Raw genomic sequence first — 19,861 nt, forward strand, 5'->3', positions numbered from 1 at the left:
AATAATGTTTTAGTCGTTATTTCTATTCAAGAAAAGCAATTTGACTATTTTAAAAGGTATTTCAAATTTAACTATAATAAGAACAGCATTCAATTTGATAGAAAATATAAACGTTAATGGTTAAATTTATTATTATACTTAAAAATTAAAGTACAATATACAAATTGTGAGTGTATGGAAAAATATTTAAAAAGGTCAAATAACTATTTGGAGCCTTGGCAACTATTTTCACATTGGGGCTTCAACTTTTTTTGTTCAAGTTAAGCCCTAAACTTGACAATTGTTCTCACATTGGGGTTTTATTTATTTTTTTTGTCCAAGTTAGTCCTTGACATTTTCTTGAAAACCCTAAAGTTCAAGCATCGATGTAAGGACAATTGCCAAGTCCAAGCCCCAATGTCGGAACAATTGCCTAATTCAGACCCCTACGTGGGAATCATTGTTAAGTTTAAGGCCTAACATTGATAATAAAAAAATTCAAGCCACAATATGAAAATAATTACCAAGTTTAAGCCCAAATCGTGATTTAACTTGATGTATTTATAATTTAACCTTTATGATCCACCAAGTTAATAGTTAGATTGATTGAATGATTGTATTAATACGATACTAATACTTTGAAAACTCAATTAGAAATTAAAACAAGTAAATGTATTTGAGAGGTCCATTTATTATAAGGACATGATCAAATTAATCATTTTACTATTAAATAGATCATTTTAATCTCTATACTATTAAAAAGAATCAAATAAGTTCAATTTGTAGCAGAGTTAACATTTATTGTATAAAAAATATCATTTGCTATTTAACAAAGTAAATATTTTTAACATTTTATGGTTTTGTACATGAAATCTTTTGATTGGAATTGCATTGCAATTGAAAAAAATTGTAAGACATTTATTAAACAGTAAATGTTAATTCTATTCCAATTTAGTTTTATTTGATTCTTTTTTAAGCTAAATGTTCAAATTAGGCCCAACATTCTAATGGTTACTCATATGATAACCAAACTTTTGAAAATGATCATATAAGGGCCTAACATTTACAAAGTTTATCAAATGAAAGCCAAACTTTTCAAAGTGATCAAATAAGAGCCAAACCTTTTTAAAAGTGCTCAAATAAGAGTCAAACCTTTTTGAAAGTACTCAAATAAGGGCTTCTCAAATGTTGTATATCAGTTCTCAAATTATGTTTTTATTATTTTCAAGCAATATTTGATTCAACCGTCATGTATTTTATTTTAAACATGCTAGAATTCTCTTAAGTTTTACTCAAATTGGGTTGAAGTGCATGAAAAGTCCTTGTTTGAACATTTTTATAAAGGTTAAGCCTTTATACGAGTAATTTAAAAGGTTTGGCCTTTATACGAGCAACCTCTAAATGGTTACGCCCTAATTTGAGCATTTAGTCATTTTTTTAATAGTATAAAGACTAAATTATTTCCTTTAATACCTCTTAATAGAGGTGCTCATGGGTCAGGTCGGGCCTGATCTAAACATGATATTAATATACTTTATGCTTGTCCAAGTCTAGCCCGACCCGAAACCTGGGCTTAAAATTTTGTCAAAACTTGCCCATATTTACAAAAGATTAATCCAAGCCCATTTTAGGCCCACCCATATTATTGTTAATATTTTTAAAAAATATTTATTTCATTTTAATATTTAATAATATTTTTATATTTTTTATTTATTGAAATTTTTATATAGTCATTTAACATTATTTTAATGTTTACATTAGAGTAGTATTATATATTTAGTATAAATTTATTTTTTAATGCATTCTAAATTACACCATATATACTAAAAAAATAATATAAAGTATTGTAAGCTTAAAATAGGTCGGGTCGAGTCGGGCTCGGACATTGAATGTTCAAACCCGAGCTGAGCCCATATTTTAAACGGGTCTAATTTTTTATCCAAATTCATTATTTAAGCCTAATATTTTTGCCCAAACCGTCCTAATTATTGACCGGCCTTTGTGCCTGGCCAGGCATGAATAGTTTGTACTCCTAGGTAGTTTAACCATTCAAAATGTTTTGAAGTCTGGACTAATTGAAAATTTAGATAGTAGGCGGAGTACATATACTGAAAATAACCCTATTTTATATAACAACAAAATTAAAGTAAAACCTCCATCTCTATAAAGAAAACATTCAAGTTCAACGTCATTTCCATTCAATCTGAAAAAAAAGAAGAAGAAAGAGAATGAAATCAAATCTTTAGATTTATTCATTTAATTTTCTCTCTTTTGCTCTCATTTCCTGCAACTCCGATCTATAAAATTCCATCGTTTGTTGGAAAGAGCAAGAGAGGAAAATTAAATCAAAGGTTCTAATTCCTAATTTTATTTGAAAAATCATTTAAATCTCGGTTTCGTTTTCTTATCTACTGATTATTTTGATCTATTTCTGTTTTAGATAAAACGATTATTAGCAATAAAGGACGACAATGAAGAACTGTGAAAGACTCGCTAATTTAGCTTTAGCAGGTTTTTTTTTTTTTGACGGATTATTGGTTGTTTTGTTTTGAACATTTTTTTTGGACAAATTGTGTTCAATTTCGTTATTCAGTTGTTGAATTTAGTTGAATAGGGGAATCGAGGACTCGTTTTGCTACTTAGCTATAGTGTCTGGGTTTTATTAGCAAGAAGAGAACTGAAGGGATAGAAGTGATTTGGGGTGAAATTTGACTTCCTTTTAACTCTGGCATCTGGAATGTGTAATTTTGGGTAGAAATGTGATAGCTTTGTTGTTTGAGGGTATAAATGATCAATTCTTTCTTTATGAAATGATGGATTGTATTTGTAAAATTCAGAGCAATTACATTTAATTGGTCTCTAAATCATTATCGATTTTGAGGAAAAAAGAACTTAAAAGGAATGTAAATTTAGTCTTTGGTTGGTTGTTGTTTTGGAGTTTGGACATAAAGCCTAATAATTTGAAGAATTAAGAGCAACAGAATGCATAAGTGTAGTTTTATGTGACACAATTATGTTTAGAGTTTTATTACTTTTTAATCTGTACCTTCTTTTAACTATGTATGATATTTTATTTTCCTTTGTACACTTTCTTTTTTCTTTTTAGCAACTTTTTACCAAAATAAATGTAATGAGCAAAACAAACAATCAAATGGATGCACCTTGCATCGCATTTCCCCCCATTTCTCAATCCAAAATGCATTTTATTTTATCTCTATAATATTCCATACATCTTGAATCTTGCTCAATATACTGGTGAGAAATAGATGTTCGCGTTGTGGCTGATTCTTTTAGAGAATATATGGAATTGAGAGCAGTTCATATTGTAAGTCACTGTCAGAATTGAGATAGGAGGCACGTGCATATTCTATTTCCATGGGATTCAGAAGCTTGACTCTTCTTAATATAGCATCCATGATTTGCTAAATGCAGGGTTGACGTTGGCACCACTTGTTGTGAAGGTGGACCCTAACTTGAATGTTATTTTGACTGCATGCCTCGCAGTATATGTGGGCTGCTATCGTTCTGTCAAGCCAACTCCACCATTGGTGAGTATTGTAGAATTTAATTATTCTTGCCACTTTCTTGTTCCATTATTAAGGATGTTCAGATCAACATCGGCTAACAATACCGTGTCTATCATACAGGAGACAATGTCTAAAGAGCATGCTATGCGTTTTCCGTTCATTGGGAGTGCGATGCTGTTATCACTTTTCTTACTGTTCAAGTTCTTATCAAAAGACTTGGTTAATGCAGTATTGACATGCTATTTCTTTGTGCTAGGAACTGTTGCCCTTTCGTATGTTCTCTTTACATTGATTTGCTACTGTTTTTATTTTTAAAATTTTATGTGATTAGTTCACCTGATGTCGTATTTCCCATTTTTTATTCCTGCCATCATTCTTAGGGCAACAATATTGCCTGCCATGAAACGCTTCTTGCCAAAGCATTGGAATGAGGACCTTATCATTTGGCGTTTTCCATACTTCCGATGTATGTCCCTTTTTTATTATTCTTTTTGAAGTATACTTTGTGTTTTATTTATGTGAGGAATATAACATTCTTTCTCAAATTAATACTGTTTTATGAAGTTGTTTCAACCTTACATCTTAATGACATGTTCTACTTTATTTTGGCTTTATTGCATCTTATTTTGAAGCAAGCATCAATGATATTTGATTGGAAGGCTCTGGTTATACTTGTATTCTTGAGTTATGTTACTTATCGGGTGTGAGTGTCAGTTATGGGTATGTTTGTGATACGGGCATGGTTAGATTTTTTAGTGTTTTTTCATGTGTTTGGAGGATCCTTGGAAGTTATATCCCCATATCCATGTGACGAGTCCTAGCAACATAGTTCTCGAGTGTTTTGGTTCAATTCTCTTATGTTATCCACCACCTTTTGTTTATATATTTTTCCCCTCCTAAAAATTTCTTTGAATGAGTTCCTTGTGCGGGGAAGGAACTTAGATGGATATAGGAGGAACTTCCTTTTTCTTTTTCTAAAGGTACTCTGCATATTATTTTTTAGCTTTTCTATAGTTTGGTAGTTGCTTCAAAGCTCCTGCTCAACTTTGTTCCCATGATTTGCTTTTGGAATTTCTATAAATCCAAAATGAAACTAAATCTTTGGCTGTCATGATACCTTTCTTGGGACACTGCGTTCCTTTGGCAGCTTAGGAGCACTCTCGTTTGTGTTTAGTTGCCAGGTCTGCCCCTGGAATAGGTTGAATACGATTTGGATTTTAGGTGTTAAACTTGTTCTGGAGTGCTGTAACTTTTTCATGTTTAAAGTTGAATACATCTATATTCAGGCATTTACCTCATTGCTCCTTGGAAATCTTATTTGGTCGAGTTGACATTACCTTGCTTGTATTATGCAGAATGATGTTTTTGGTTACACCTTTCTTAAACAGCTTTGGAGATTGAGTTCACAAGGTCTCAGATCATAGCTGCAATTCCTGGATCCTTTTTCTGTGCATGGTACGCTTCACAGAAGCATTGGCTGGCTAATAATATTCTGGGTCTCGCTTTCTGCATTCAGGTTTGGCTGAAATATTTGTTTTATTGACATTGCTATTTTCTAATGAATGGGTATGGCAGATTAATGAGTTATTCAGTGCTTAATATCTACTCCTTTTCTACAATTTCGCGACAAGACCCAGAGAAAACAATACCTTTTAGGCATATTTACCATCTGTATTCAAACACATAATTTGGGAGTTCGCATTTATGTTATCTTAAATGTAGTCTTGGGTAGCAATTTACAAAAAGAAAAATCTGTTCTTTTGATCCAGTGTTTAGAGTTGTATACCAGACTTTAATTCATCATTTGCTTAAGTCTTCCAACATCACTTTAGTGTTTTACTATTAATAATTTATGTCAGCATATAGTTGATCTTGTCAAATTTGTGGCTAGTGTTTAATTAAGCAGTTTGGTGATTATGATTGTATTATTTATATTTTTAATAATTTCTAGGAAGACCCTTATGACTTATATATATATTTAACCACCTTGGTTGCTTTTTCCTTCTGTTTATTGAAATTTAAGGTTTTTTCTCTCAAGTAGAGTACACATATCAACCAGGCTTGGCGGTTTGAAGGTTTTTTGTTGGTTTTTTCAGGGAATTGAAATGCTTTCTCTTGGATCTTTTAAGACTGGCGCCATTCTCTTGGTAAGAATTGGAGTAGTGATTCTAATTAGTTTGTTTGTTCATTGGAAGTACTATTTCCTGTTATCAAGTTAACTTCCTATTTTGACTTTTCTAATGTGGCAATATTTAGCATGTTTTTAGCTGACCATCATCTATGAATTAGACAATTTTTCTACAGTTAGTTATTCTTAAGATTTTGATCCACAAACCAGTTTCCTTTGTTAGCAATCTGTTTTGTCAGAGACTTGAATTGGTCCTTGCAGCTTTGAGTTTATTATTAGTGTTCTCTGGCTTGTCAAGTTTCAAAGCTATGAGTTTTTTTTTTGCTGATTAGCCAAACTGCAAGACAATGTTTGATCCCCCTCATTTACTTGCCTTCTTCCTGTTCAACTGTGTTTTCTTTCACTTGATTTTTGCTATCTTTATACTTGCAGACTGGGCTTTTTGTATACGATATATTATGGGTTTTTTTCACTCCCGTGATGGTTAGTGTTGCAAAGTCTTTTGATGCTCCTATAAAGGTCAGTTCTTTCTTTTTCCATTTGAAACACTTTTTTCCCAGTTACCTTTCCTTTTAACCTGCATGCTTTACTGTTTTCAAAGTATTACGAAATTCATTACCTCTAGTGATCTAATTGCTTTATACTTTCCTGCAGCTTTTGTTCCCAACAGCAGACTCTGCACGACCGTTTTCCATGCTTGGACTTGGTGACATTGTAATTCCTGGTAGGTAAATCTGTTTCTAGTTGGCATGTCTAATGCATTCCAGTCATGCTAACTAAAATGTAGTATACTAAGGTTTTGAATGTAGAAACAGGAGAAATATACATGACCATTTTCTATATTTTGTATCTAGAGGTCTGATGTAGTTTGCCTTGATAACTGTTTTACTTTATTTATTAGTTTTAAAATTCAAGCTCACAAAGAGCATGTTAAATAGCTTCAAAAAATTCATTGGTATGTTTGAGTGAATACTCATGCATTCTGTTTCTAGGGTACAATCCAATTTGCTTCTGTAGCCCATTTGACTTAAGTTGTTTAATCATGGAGGTGTTTTATTTAGTTTTTCTTTTCCTATTTAACCAATGGCTGTCTCGCCATAGTTTTTAAGATACACTGCAAGGATTCCTGGGGAATAATGCTATGAGCTGCTGGTGCTTTCTTAATGCCAGTTATTCTCAAGTGAAATATGGACCTTTTGCTTTAGGGGCAATTTTTAGTTACTAATATACACAATTATGGCGATAAATTTAAATTTACTTGGTTCAACAAAATTGCTTGTCATTTTAATTTCCATTCTGTTGACCATCATTAGTTTGACAATAAAACCTTTTAAGAGTTACATATCTGCTTTTATATTTGGTTTATTTCTCACTTGCAGGTATTTTTGTAGCGCTAGCTTTAAGATTTGATGCATCTAGGGGGAAAGAGAGCCAGTATTTTAAGAGTGCATTTTCTGGATACACAGTGGGATTGGTCCTTACAATTATCGTCATGAATTGGTTTCAAGCTGCACAGGTAAATTATTCACAACCCTTTTTATGTTCTCTTCTTGTTAATGCATGCGTCACTGTATCTGGTGAAACTTTATCCTGAGGATATGTACTCACTCTCTATCATGACAACCTGATGATCTACAATGCTTTTTGTGCTCTCAGCCTGCACTTTTGTATATTGTACCAGCTGTTATGGGATTCTTGGCTCTTCACTGTATATGGAACAGAGAAGTCAAACCGGTTTGTTCTCTACCCTTATTTGATTTTCTCTAGCATTTGTACAGGTGTAATGTTAATGAATTAAACTAAAAGGATAAGAGTATGATTGACTGTGGGGTAGAATTGATGATTTAGTTATGTCCCGAGTCTAGGAAAATCCAAAGAAACTTAAATTCATGCTCTATGTCTATGATATTATGATGTAGAGTTAAGCATAATTAGGATGCAAATGATAACCTGCACAATGTTGTGTAAGTTGACATGGAAATTAGCATTTTAGGTTTCAGATTACCTAAAAAGTTGGAAGCCATAGTTTGAGGATCATGCCAAGTATCTTTCATACGGAATGGTATTTGGTTATAAGCATAAGGATACATTCATTTCCCGTGAAGTAGCTTTCTGGAAATGTTTTATGAAAAGTGAACTTATTTACTAGACTAAGGGCCGTTCTAAGAGCAGGTTGGGGCCTTGCCCCCCTTTAGCTCCTCCAAAATCTCTAGGTTTTTAAGGTGATATTTTTTGTTGTTTGAATGATTGTTTGTAAAATATTTACTTTAGATTTTTTATTTGTTGGAAAATTTTGCATTAATACAAAAACGATCTATTCCTACACCTATTTTCTGCTTTGATTTAGCTTATATCTTTAGGGATATGTTACTCAGACTCAATTGTGAGTGTAGGATACGGGTATGTATCCAACATGAGTATGGTTAATTTTTCTAGGTTTTTCCATGTATTTGAAGGATCCTTGGAGGTTATATCCCCATATCCGTGTGTTGGAAGTGTCGGATACAGGTATTTCATGAAAAATGAAGAGTCCGAACAACATAGCTTTAGGGAATTGATTCTTTTTCTCTTTTCTTCATGAAGGGATTGATCCCTGTAATATGGGATTTTGATCCTTTCTGCTTTACTTAACCTTTCAGAAACTGTCTTCCTTTTTCACAAGCGGAAGATATTTTCCAAAAACAAAAATAGAACGAATTTTCCTTTGACCATGAGTTCATTTTCCGTTGACCGAATTATTTTTCATGAAACAAACACTAGAAAAATACACTAGTTAAAGTGATTTGTCTTCTATATTCGGATTATGATGTTGTTGATATGATCTAACATGATATGCAGTTATTGGAATTTGATGAATCAAATACTGAAATTAAATCTCAAGAAGGCAGCACTGACGAATATAGCAAGAAGGTTGAATGAAGTTATAGAAAGGCAAGCCAAACCACTCTGAAACTATATATATACACATATATATATATATAGCTTGAAAAGGAAATAGTGTTTTATTTCTTACTGCAAAACCAGATTTTGGAATTAAACAATATTGTTTTCATTTTACAAAAATTCCAATTTGCATAGATGTTTACGTAGTATAACATTTTTGTTTTCGAAAAAATTATTTATTTACCTTTTTTTTTTTTTTTTCATTTTCTCAGCTATCCAAAAGTATGCTTAAACTTAAATGTTTGAATAGCAGATAGATTTGACAATTTCTTTATGCACATGTTTTTTTATGTGTAGGTTGATAGACTTGGTCAATTGAGTGGGTTGTGTATCGGTTTGGGTCATGGTTTTTGGAACCATATCAGTGTTCCAACCAGTCAGGTCACTGGTTTTTAATTTGGTCGACTGTCGGTCCGTTTTAATTAAATAAATTATTAAAATTCATAAAAATATATAAAAATCGGTTTTACTCCTCTCAATAAGTTTTTATCTCAATTTAATCGGTTCAAAGTGGTTCACGGTCTAACCGGTTTAAATCTTTTATCTAGCTGGTCCAGTCTGATAACAACTCTGTATTGGAGTTGGTTAGTTTGGGATTTAAAAATTGAGTCACGTTGGGTCAGATCAGTTTTGCTTTTGAGTCATTTCGGGTATGGTCATTTTGACTTTCAGTTCAAGTTATTAACTTTTTATTGTCAAATCAAGTTGGATCGAGTTTAAGTCCAGATTGATCGGGTCGAGTTTTCGAGTTATTGTCATCATTAAACCTATACTCATTAGACATTTTGTGTTAAAAGGAAAAATATTCGGTGTTTAGAGTCAAAATTTCACAAGTTGAGTATCAAATAATTATTCGTTTGTGTTTTCGCGTCGTGTTTATTACATGGTATATGTATATATGAAATAATAACGTGTTTTGTGGCAATCATGGTTTATCACCTTGTTTTTTTGTATTTTGTTAAATATATGGACTTCATGTGTTTGGTGTTAACTTTGATGAAAAGGTTGGAATATTTTTACAGTCACATACAAATTTGTCTGAAGCAACTTTCGTGAAAAATGTGATTTAAGTAACTGAATCTGCCAAATTCTTTGCTTATATGCTTTAAATTCATGGACCCTCTCTCATTTAAGATTCAACTATTTGTTTGTAACACGTGATGTTGCGTAACGAATATTTATATTCTTTGGTAAGATATGTGTTACGCTATATTTGTGTTAAATCCGGTTGGGTCCGGGGCAAGTTAAAAGTTTTAAAGTTAAATTATATTTGTAGTTGTTCGTCTAATTATGAAAAATTACAAAACGGTTATTTAATTATTTAATTTTATTTTTATCATCATTTGGGCAATGTAAAAATAAAACATAAAAAATCCAAAATAATTAGAGGAATCTAAAATTCAAAATGTACCTTTTGTAGTTGAATGATAAAAGATTTAAAATTAACTGGGTTATAAAAAATAATTTCCTTAATAAAAATAATAGAAACTGAAATAATTTAAAAACGAGTTATATGTTTCCATTAAGAAAAAGTAAACTACTATACCTAAGTTCGTTAAATTATTAGTAAGTTTACGTTTTGTTCTCTTCAAAAAGTTATAAAATGATTATTGAATTAGTTAAAAGTTTTTATTTGAGTCACTAAACTAATTGTTAACTTTTTTTTAAAGTCCGACTAGCAAGTTTCAAGTAATGATTCGACGATTGGTACGATGAATCAGTACTTATCAACAAGTAAAAAAACATATATTGGATTCAAGTTGATTGACGGTCAGTGTCAAAAATGAGAGAAGAATGTTTATATTTTGGTTCGTAAATTTGTGATGTTTAAAGTTATTTCATGAAATAAAAACACTAAACTATAGAAGATAATTGAAAAAAAGCTTTCAATTGGTGTAGGCGATGCAAACCAAAAATACCATATAATAGTGGTTTTAACAGTTCAGTGACTGAAATGAAAATTTTTAAATAATTTAATGATCATTTTATAACTTTTTGAAATTGAGTGACCAAAATATGAACTTACATTAGTTTAATGACCTTGTGTATAATTTACCTTAAAAAATTAGAACATGCGAAAGAATAAAAAAAAGAAAGTATTAATAAATAGTTTTGTGTATTATTTTAATATAATTTAATATTTTATTTTGATGTATCCATTTAAATAATTTAATTATTTAATTAATTATTATATTATCGAAGACTGAAGCCTTAAAGTCAGGAGTAGTAAAGAGGATATGCATTAGATAAGCCAAATTTAAATGAGGAACTAAGAAATTTTCTGATTGTTTCTCGAGAAAATAAAAAAACTTCAAACCCGACCTTAATTTCTTATCCTTTTCGTCTTTAATCACTTTGAGTTTTAACCAGTTTTAACAAATTCTTTAAAACCTAATCCATTTTTTTCTTTTCTAAAAGTCACATCACTATACCAAGCTGTACTTTTTTTATTAGCATATTAATATCTTTTAAACAGAAAAGGTTAAGTTTTAGAATGACATCAAAACATACATTTTTAATAATTAAACGATTAAATATAAAAAAATCACTCAAAATTAAATATTTATCCTTATAATTTACCATTTAAAAAAAAACTGGGTTTTAAACTTTAATTAAGATAAAACCAAAACCCCCCAACCTGAATTACATAACCAAAAAGAAATTGAGAGGAACAGGAAGAATAAAAGAGAAAAAAAAACCAAAAAGAAAAATAACAGTCCTTTTTCCTCTGTCTTTTCATGAATTTCTCTCTCTGTACCTCTCTCTCTATCTCTCTCTTTGTGTAAATTAATTAAAACGTTAATGTAGAAAGAAGAAAGGCAAACAAACAAAAAAAATAACAACCCATATATGACTTGTAAAAGCTTCTTCAATGGAAAACCCAAATTTTGCTTTGCAAAAATGCGTGTTCATATTTTGAGTTCAAATCGAAGGATAAAGCTTTGAAGAAAAAAAAAAACAAAGGGTACCCAGAAAAAAAAAACTAAAACTATGGAAGGTAAAGTTCCTCAATCTCAGATCAAAATTTTGAGAGTTTTTTTTTTTTTTAATTCTATTGATTAATTTTCCACTTTTGAGTTTTGGCTATTTAAGTTTCTTTTTTTTTTTTTTTGGTTTCTTAATTGTGGATTTAGAAAGTTTGTATGTATAGCGGAATGTTTGGGTAAATAAAAACCTAGCAACATTTGTAAATTTTCTTTTTTGAGGGGAAAGGGGTTGTTTGGTTGTTGGGAAAATTGAGGAAGAAATGTAAAATTCTTGCCATGATTTATTTTCCTAGCAAAAAGGCTATGATTTACTTTTGCTTTGCTTTATTTATTTTTATATTTTTTTCAATAATTTAATGTTGCTTATGGTGCATTAGAGGGAAGTACAAATTTGGGGAAGTAGAGATCTAACCTTAGACCTTGATCTTTGTGTTTTAGCAATGACAATGGCTAAGCTAAGCTAAGCTTAATTTGTGATCATTTAATGTTGGTTCATGGCTTTGCTTAGTGAGAATTTTGGTTGCCATGAATTTTTGAGTGCTTGTTTCTAATGATTTTGTGCTCCCTTTAGAATGTTGTGAGTACCTATGTTCGACATACATTCAGACATAGGTGTGTAGGATCCTCGAAATATGTGGAAGAACTTGGAAAAAGTTGAACATACGCATGTTTGACACACATCCCTATCCGAGACTTGCTTCAAATCCGAGTTACATAGATGAATTTCGGAGTGAAAAGTGAGCTAAAACCAATCAAGAAACTTCACTAAGTTAACGGCTTAGGAAGACAGCATTATTCATAAGATCACGTAATTGATCGGAGGTTGAGTCGTATTATTTTCCATATGTTATGTTAACAAGATTGAAATTCCATAACAACTTCGTTCTATATATCGTATGTGGTTATTTTCTTATGTTACTGTCACAATAAAATCCATTTTCTGTTTTCATACTGACCTTAAAGTTCTTGCTTTTCCGGTGCAATTATTTTTCGTGGTCTTTAATGATATATATAGACATAGCTTTTCGAGCTAGCTGATGTTGGAACCTGTGTTTGCTTAAGTTCTGGTTTACGGGGAACCAACAGAATTTTTAGTTATTTAAAGTAATATACTGAAAATTTCCACCTGACCCCTCGTAATTTAGATGAGTTTATTGTTTTTCTTTTACTTTCTGTTAAGTGGATTTCTCTCTTCATTGTTTCACTATTTCGTGTATTTGGCTAGCAAGTATACTTATCTGTGATGACTCCGGTTTTGTATTATGATGCTTAGAGTTGCAAGAATTTTGAAGTGTTTTTATCCTTACCATGCTCGATGCTTTCATATCTAATACATTTGTTATGACTTCTCTACGGTCGTTTTAGATTCGGGTGAACAACAGACCGAAGAGAATAAAGGTTCTCTAGATGTTGTGAACAAGAAAAGAACGTTCAAAACACCAGCCCAGTTGTTGGCTCTCGAGGAAGCCTACAAAGGTATTAATTCTTCTCTTGTCATCTTATTTAAATGTTTCTGCTCGTAGGTTTCAAAAGGAGTTTTGGTTCTTTTACAGAGCAAAAATTTCCTTCCGATGAAATGAAAGCACGACTAGCAGTTCAGATAGGGTTGACGGAAAAGCAGATATCTAGTTGGTTTTGTCACAGAAGGTTGAAAGACAAAAGGAGAGATGAATCCTACCCTAATGGGCGACAAGATCATTCTAGTGGTGTTATTCAGGATCGTGGCAGTGGATTGAGGCAAGATTCTTGTGGTAGTATTAAGCAGGGTGATTATCGGAATATTGATCTGAGGGAAGTTGAAAGTCGAAGGATTTATGGCCAAGAATTTCCAGCTGCTGACCTCAAATACGAGTGTAGGAGTCATCAAAATCCATATGATGATCGTATGGAGGATACATCTTCTGAAAGTAATTTGTCTTTAAATGATCAGCCTGAAAATGGAGCAATTACACAGATAAACCCGAGGAGTACTAAAAGTATCGGTTATAAGCCATCGGGATATTTGAAGGTTAAGGGTGAAATTGAAAATTCTGCTATTACTGCTGTTAAGAGGCAGCTAGGGAGGCATTACAAAGAAGATGGTCCTCTACTTGGTATTCAATTCGATTCACTTCCTCCTGGTGCATTTGAGTTCCCAAGTAGCAGTCCGGTCAATGGTAAGTCCAATACCCGGATACATATGTTTTATCAACTATTTTCGTAGAATCATGAAATTCTTGTGGTGAATTTTCAAGTTTTTGGAAAGCAATAAGATTTTTTACTTGTGAGCTTAGAATCTAGAGATTAAGCTGCGCAGAAGTTTTTGATAATTATATTTGAAATATTGTTTGCTTGCTTTGAAGGTTCTTCTTACCTATGTTGCTCGGACTTAGGTATGTGTCCAACACGGATATGTTTAACACAGGGTCATATCCTTGGGTAAAAGTACCATGGAGGCCCTTGGACTAGGAGTCAGAATGCATTTTGCCTTCTCTACTCAAAAAATAGGCAAACTAGTCTTTGTAAATTAGATTAAAGAGCAAATTGGTCGTTTTTGTTAAAATTTTCATCCATTTGTATTGTTAAAAATTGGCGTGGTTGATAGAATAACCAAACAGTGACATGTGATGTACCTCGTGTACCTCATGCTAATGTACAGGGACCAAGTTTTAACAGCAGAAATGGATGAAATTTTTAACAGGACCAGTTTGCTCTTTGATCTAACGTACAGGGATTAATATGCTCTTTTTTTTTAATAGAGGGAGTAAAATGCAATCTAACTCCTAGTATAGGGGCCTCCATGGTACTTTAACCCATATCCTTGTACATATGTCTGGATGTATGCCAGACATGAGTACTCTAAGCAAAATGAAGAGTCTGATCAATTTAGATAAAAGCCCTAAGTAAACAGCTGGAAATGGCAATGAAATAGGATAGATGCATATAAATCTGAAGCAAAGGTTTTTACATGAAAGGTAACATGCTTGTGCGAAGCATGACATATTTTGATACTACAGTAATGAGAGAATAGCTGCTACTAGTTTTTCTTTCTTCGGTCAACATTCCATTTCTCTGCATGTGTGTGTGTAGTCTTTTTGCTTAATGTTGATCCATATTTTCAATCTTGAAATATTTGAAACTTCATATTTGCCTTCTATTTATTGCTTTGGGCAGAGCCAATGTACGTTGGAGATACCCGACAGACCCATTCTCCAGATACCTCTGGAGTTATAAAGCAGCCAAGCAACATTGTAAGTGAACTCTCTGATGCATTATTTTCACATTTTAGCAACATAGTCGACACCCAAACTATACTTATATTACATTCTATAGTTATATGACCCTTTTAAACATTGCTGAACATTAGTTTGAGTTCATATCTAAAGGTGCCATATTGCTGTCCTCTTGAGAGAGAACTTCATTCAGGGTATTCTCGTTGAAAACCGGGGATTGTTGTGAGTATTACACAATTGGCGATATGTGTCGAGCACTGCTAGTATTTACAGTGGTTTAGACCGAGTAAAACTTCTATACCTGTTTTAGTTTTGGTTAAATTCTGCTATTAGTCTCTTTACTTTGTGAAAGTTATGAATTTAGTTCCTATACTTTAATTTGGTCAATTTTAGTCTTTGTACTTTTCAAATTTTAAAATTTCAGTCCTTGCTAAACGATAACTGTTAAAGTCATTAAGTTTAACGATAATTGTTAAATTCATTAAGTTTTGCTATTTCCAAAATCTGATGCGGCAAGCATATTTTCATGTGTAATGCTATGTCAATTTGTTATTTATACGTATTACTCAATAAAAGTTCATTTGTGTCAAGACTGAAATTTTAGAATTCGAAAAGTATAGTGACTTAGAATTATCAAAATTCAAAAGCTATGTGTTGGGTTAGGACTAAAATTTCAAATTTTGAGAAGTACAGACACTAAACCAATTTGAAAAGTACAGAGCCTAAAATTGATCAAATTAAAGTACAGGGATTAATAGCAGAATTTAACCTTTAGTTTTAAGCAATTTTGTTTAGCCCCACAATTCATTCAAGAGATAAAGGAGAAATTATCCGAACACTTCTATGGAAGGGGAGAGAGAGTCTATCCTTGCCTAGAAATATCTTGGTCCTATATTAGGATCTTTTAGTTCAACGAAACACGAATTCCTGCTAAATAGTTTTGGACATTGCAGATTAAAAGCTTTGGTTCAATCATTACCTTCTGTGATGCTTCGTAAGAGCAATAAGTGTTCTTTATACCTGGTCTTGGATACACGGAAGTCAATCCAATCCATCCAATTAGAAGCTATATCGATATTAGTTATAATAGGAACTCGTATTAACAAGCTGGATATTATCTGAACTCGTATTAACAAGCTGGATATTATCTTTCTTTTTAAGAATAAGTTATTCAAAGTGAGGTTTTTGGGTCATAAATCTATTTTTCTTTTTGATGGCCTTGTAGGTAAATGTACATAATTCGAAGATTAGTTCTCAGGATTCCGATATGGAGGGTGCCAAATTTAACACAGTGCAAGGGTCCGAAAGACGGGACAGAAAATCTCATCATCAACTAAAACATAAGTCTTCTTTAGATATCTACAACGATTCTACCAAAAAAAGTACTCTCACTGATTCCAAACGAATTAAAACGAGCTCAAAGCTTGCTGTTGAAAAGATGGGATCGGATTCTTTTCCTAATCATCCCAGTCCCTATGGTATGAAAGTTTCCGATGAACAAGAAAAGCCTTGGTTGCATGATGATGATAACCATACCTATAAGGCCCCTAAGAATGAAAACTTATCTAGAACTTCAAATTTGATTCGAGGGTACAATGAGTCCTCGAGTACTGAGAGAGGATCATCTGCAAGGATGGGAAAGGTGTCATAATCGGCTTATATTTCTGCTCATTGTTTTTTCCAATCAATAGTTTCCATGATGAATGTTTTCTCATGAAATTGATTTGCTTCACATAATGTGCAGGTGGAGAAACTTGGTGGAGAGTGGAAGACAAAAAAGGAGTACCCTGTTACAGTAAAAACCAATCTGAAAAACAAATTGAGAGTAAGTTCATGCTTTAGTTCGTGTATGGAGTTTTGGTTATGCATGCATATCATGTACTGATGTTTTGCTTTTGACACCGTTTCATATTTTAAGGTCTCCAAACAAGTCAATGCTCAACATCCTCAACAAGATTTTGCAGCATATGCACCACATGCTAGATTGCCTTTGTTGACAAATCAGACTAAAGGGTTAGTATTTATGTATTTCTTACCCATTCCCTCTTATTCTATGTTATTCGACTTGGATGTGATTTTTATACATAGATATGTGCTAGACTCGGTTAGAACGGCCAGTTATGCGCTCACACATTTCACAGTCCCTAATTCTTTAGAGAAGTGATATCCCCATACCCCATGTTCAGAAATGTGTTTGACACAGAATCTTTTAGGAAAACTTAAGAGTCGAAGCAATAATATAGCTTTTATTTATTGCCATGTGCATACCCCAATGAACTTCTTCTTGTGTATTTATTCGGTGAATGTATATGAGAGGTCCCTCTATTATAGGGACCTTATCAAATTAGTCTCTTACTATTAAATTGATCAATTTAGTTCCTATACTATTAAAAGAATCAAATAAGGCTAAATTGGAATAGAGTTAACATTTACTGTTTAAAAATATCATTTGCTGTTAATGTTTTCAAAGTTTTTATGGTTCGTAAATGAATTTTTTGTTTAGAATTGAACTGCGATTGAAAAAAACAATTTTCAAGACAATTTTTATACGGTAAATGTTCTTTGTTACAATTTGGAGTTATTTGATTCTTTTTAATAGTATAGGGACTAAATTATTCCATTTTATAATAGAAGGACTAGTTTGATCCAGTTCCTATAATACAGGGACATTTTAGGTACTTTCACCATATTTATTTTGATTTTGCATGTATGTAGACAGGCATTCTTTTATGTGCTCACACATTTATTGCGGTTTTGTTTCTGTGCATTCATTCTTGTTTTCAGTGGGAATAGCAACTATTTTGGTGGTGCTTTTCTTCAGTTTTCAAGAATATTTTTAGTCGGTACTAGTAGCAACTATTGGAACAACATTTGTGTGTGTGTACCTTTTGAGTGATTCGGAAAATGTAATCTGATTGTCGTAGTTAAGCAATCCGACCAAGCTAAAACCAATTTTTTTGAGTAGGTTGAGACCCAACATAAACAGAATGGCCCTTGAACATCTTCGTAATTAGCGGAAAAGCTTAGCTTAGTCAATTCATACATCCATCCTTTAAAGGTGGCATCAAGCAGGTTCGGGTTCAAGTCTAAGCATTTGCAACCCTTCCCTATCTCTAGACTATGACCTTGTTCGTACCCAATTAAGTTCCGGTTTTGGGACCGTAGCTTTACCCAAAAACCAAACCAATATGATAATAAACCACTTGTGAATGACAGTCTTTAAGTAGTGAAGTAGAATGTGGGAATATATACGTAATATTTGAATCAAAATTTGATATTTCAAGAATTTGGGTAGCTAGAGTTCCTCCAAATCTTTCAATAGATCAGTTCGTATTTTACATAAGGGGGCCATGTCAGAGAAGTCCAGGGCGAAGGAACCATCAGTAAGCATGGACTGTAGGGGTAAAGCAAGTCCAATACTGGACCGGACTGGCCGGGGGACTAGTCCAGAGAGTGGCTTTGAATCAATTAGATTGGGAACTGGTACAGACTAGTTGAACCGGTTAAACTGGCGGTTGAACCAGGCTTTTTGAATTTTTAATAATTTTTAATTGGACAACAGGTCGGATCAATGAACCGGTGGCCTGACCGGTTAGACCACCTGTCCTGTTTAAAAAACATTGAGCAAGGCATATTTTTTATTTCATCTTATAATAGTTTTCAACCTTTGAAACCGTTTTTTATTTATATGTCATCTTAGATCTTCCATGGATGTACCATCTAGCTTCAGTGAGGATGAAACTGCAGAAACCGATTCGTCCTCGGATTGACGACGGTCGACAACGCATATGGTTTGATGGATTGTAGAGAGAGGCTTAATGGGTTATCTTTCAATTCCACGAGTCGATACCCATATTAAGGATTATATAATTGCTTTTGTGTACAGCTTCAGAAAAGATATGGCTTCCATGGTACTAACTGGAAAAAGACACACTGGTAGGGAACATTGAGCATTTTTGTTCATTGTATTTTGTCCTTAAAAAGGTGGTGTTCCACTGTTAATATATATGTATAGAAAATCTTTCAGTATTTAGTTAATTAAATGCTTTGTGAAGGAAAGTTGTGAATTTTTTTTGGTCGGGCCTAGTCATGATTTATGTTTTATTTTTAAAACAATTTGTTCAACTTCAGCATGATTATTTGAATTGGATTAGATTAGTCTAGGTATTAGTTTAGAAAAAGACATTGGACGAGTTGACTTGAGAACCAGTTTTATTTTTATAAATTTTTAATAATTTATTTAGTCAAACTAGACGAACCGGCAAACCGGTGGCCTAGTTGATTTGACTACTGATCTGAATTCTGATTTTTGGTCTTGGATTACTTTTGGATTTAGTATTTTTTTTTTTAAACTCTCTTAAATATCGGGTGGCTTATAGGCCGGGTTTTGGATAGGTTTAGTACCATTTTCTCCATCTACAATTACTTTTATTTCCAGATTGTAGTTGTGTTAATCTTTATTCTTTCATGTTGATTAAAGTAGAGGTGTTCATCCATGGGTCTTGGAGTTGACATTCTTTACTTAAGCTTATTATGGCTGAGCTCGAATTAGTTCAAATTTTTATTTCACCATCTAAAAAGTCATAAATTTGTTTATGATTAAGTTTAAATAGAAATTTTAGTTTTATGATTTACTTTTTCTCATTGTTGGTTTTATTATAAGATGGGGTTTGAGTATTTAAATTTGACAATTATTTTTTAGGAGAAAGAAAAGCAATTCACTTGCATCTACGCAACTTCAAAACTTCACAAAGAAGTTAAAATGTTTGATGCGTCTTTTTTGTTTTTGTTTTTTAGGGTTACACTTAAGTGTCTAATTATACAACATGGTTATTAAATTATTAAAAAAATTCATTTAAACCATTAGATTGTTAAAATTGTTGTTGTATGACTTTTGTTCGTCGATGAATGCTCACTTGAAGTTCATTAACCGAACTTTTAGAAAAACTTTAACAACCCAATGACCAATGACTTAAATGAAAATTTCAAATAATTTAATGATTATTGTATAACTTATTAAAATTAAACTTACTAACATGACTTCTATATTTAAAATAGTAAGTGAAGTTAAATATTGAAACCATG

The 19,861-nt window shown here is 32.3% G+C and overlaps 2 protein-coding genes across 2 annotated transcripts; both read left to right on the plus strand.

Moving 5' to 3' along the window:
- Positions 1–2,154: 2,154 nt before the first annotated feature.
- LOC105783750 (signal peptide peptidase) lies at positions 2,155–8,711 on the plus strand. The gene is made up of 12 exons (XM_012609387.2): positions 2,155–2,330; positions 2,420–2,490; positions 3,412–3,527; positions 3,627–3,778; positions 3,887–3,972; positions 4,895–5,022; positions 5,603–5,653; positions 6,067–6,153; positions 6,289–6,358; positions 7,014–7,150; positions 7,291–7,368; positions 8,473–8,711. The coding sequence occupies exons 2-12, from the start codon at positions 2,451–2,453 to the stop codon at positions 8,551–8,553; spliced, it is 1,026 nt and encodes a 341-aa protein (XP_012464841.1). The 5' UTR covers positions 2,155–2,330; positions 2,420–2,450; the 3' UTR covers positions 8,554–8,711.
- A 2,511-nt stretch (positions 8,712–11,222) lies between these two features.
- On the plus strand, positions 11,223–18,843 carry LOC105783340 (uncharacterized). The gene is made up of 8 exons (XM_012608744.2): positions 11,223–11,575; positions 12,930–13,040; positions 13,118–13,720; positions 14,718–14,794; positions 16,002–16,418; positions 16,521–16,601; positions 16,695–16,789; positions 18,477–18,843. Exons 1-8 carry the CDS (start codon positions 11,569–11,571, stop codon positions 18,544–18,546), a joined length of 1,461 nt encoding a protein of 486 aa, XP_012464198.1. The 5' UTR covers positions 11,223–11,568; the 3' UTR covers positions 18,547–18,843.
- Positions 18,844–19,861: the final 1,018 nt, after the last annotated feature.

This window comes from Gossypium raimondii, chromosome 13 (assembly GCF_025698545.1).
Source record: "Gossypium raimondii isolate GPD5lz chromosome 13, ASM2569854v1, whole genome shotgun sequence".
Classification (NCBI taxonomy): domain Eukaryota; kingdom Viridiplantae; phylum Streptophyta; class Magnoliopsida; order Malvales; family Malvaceae; genus Gossypium; species Gossypium raimondii.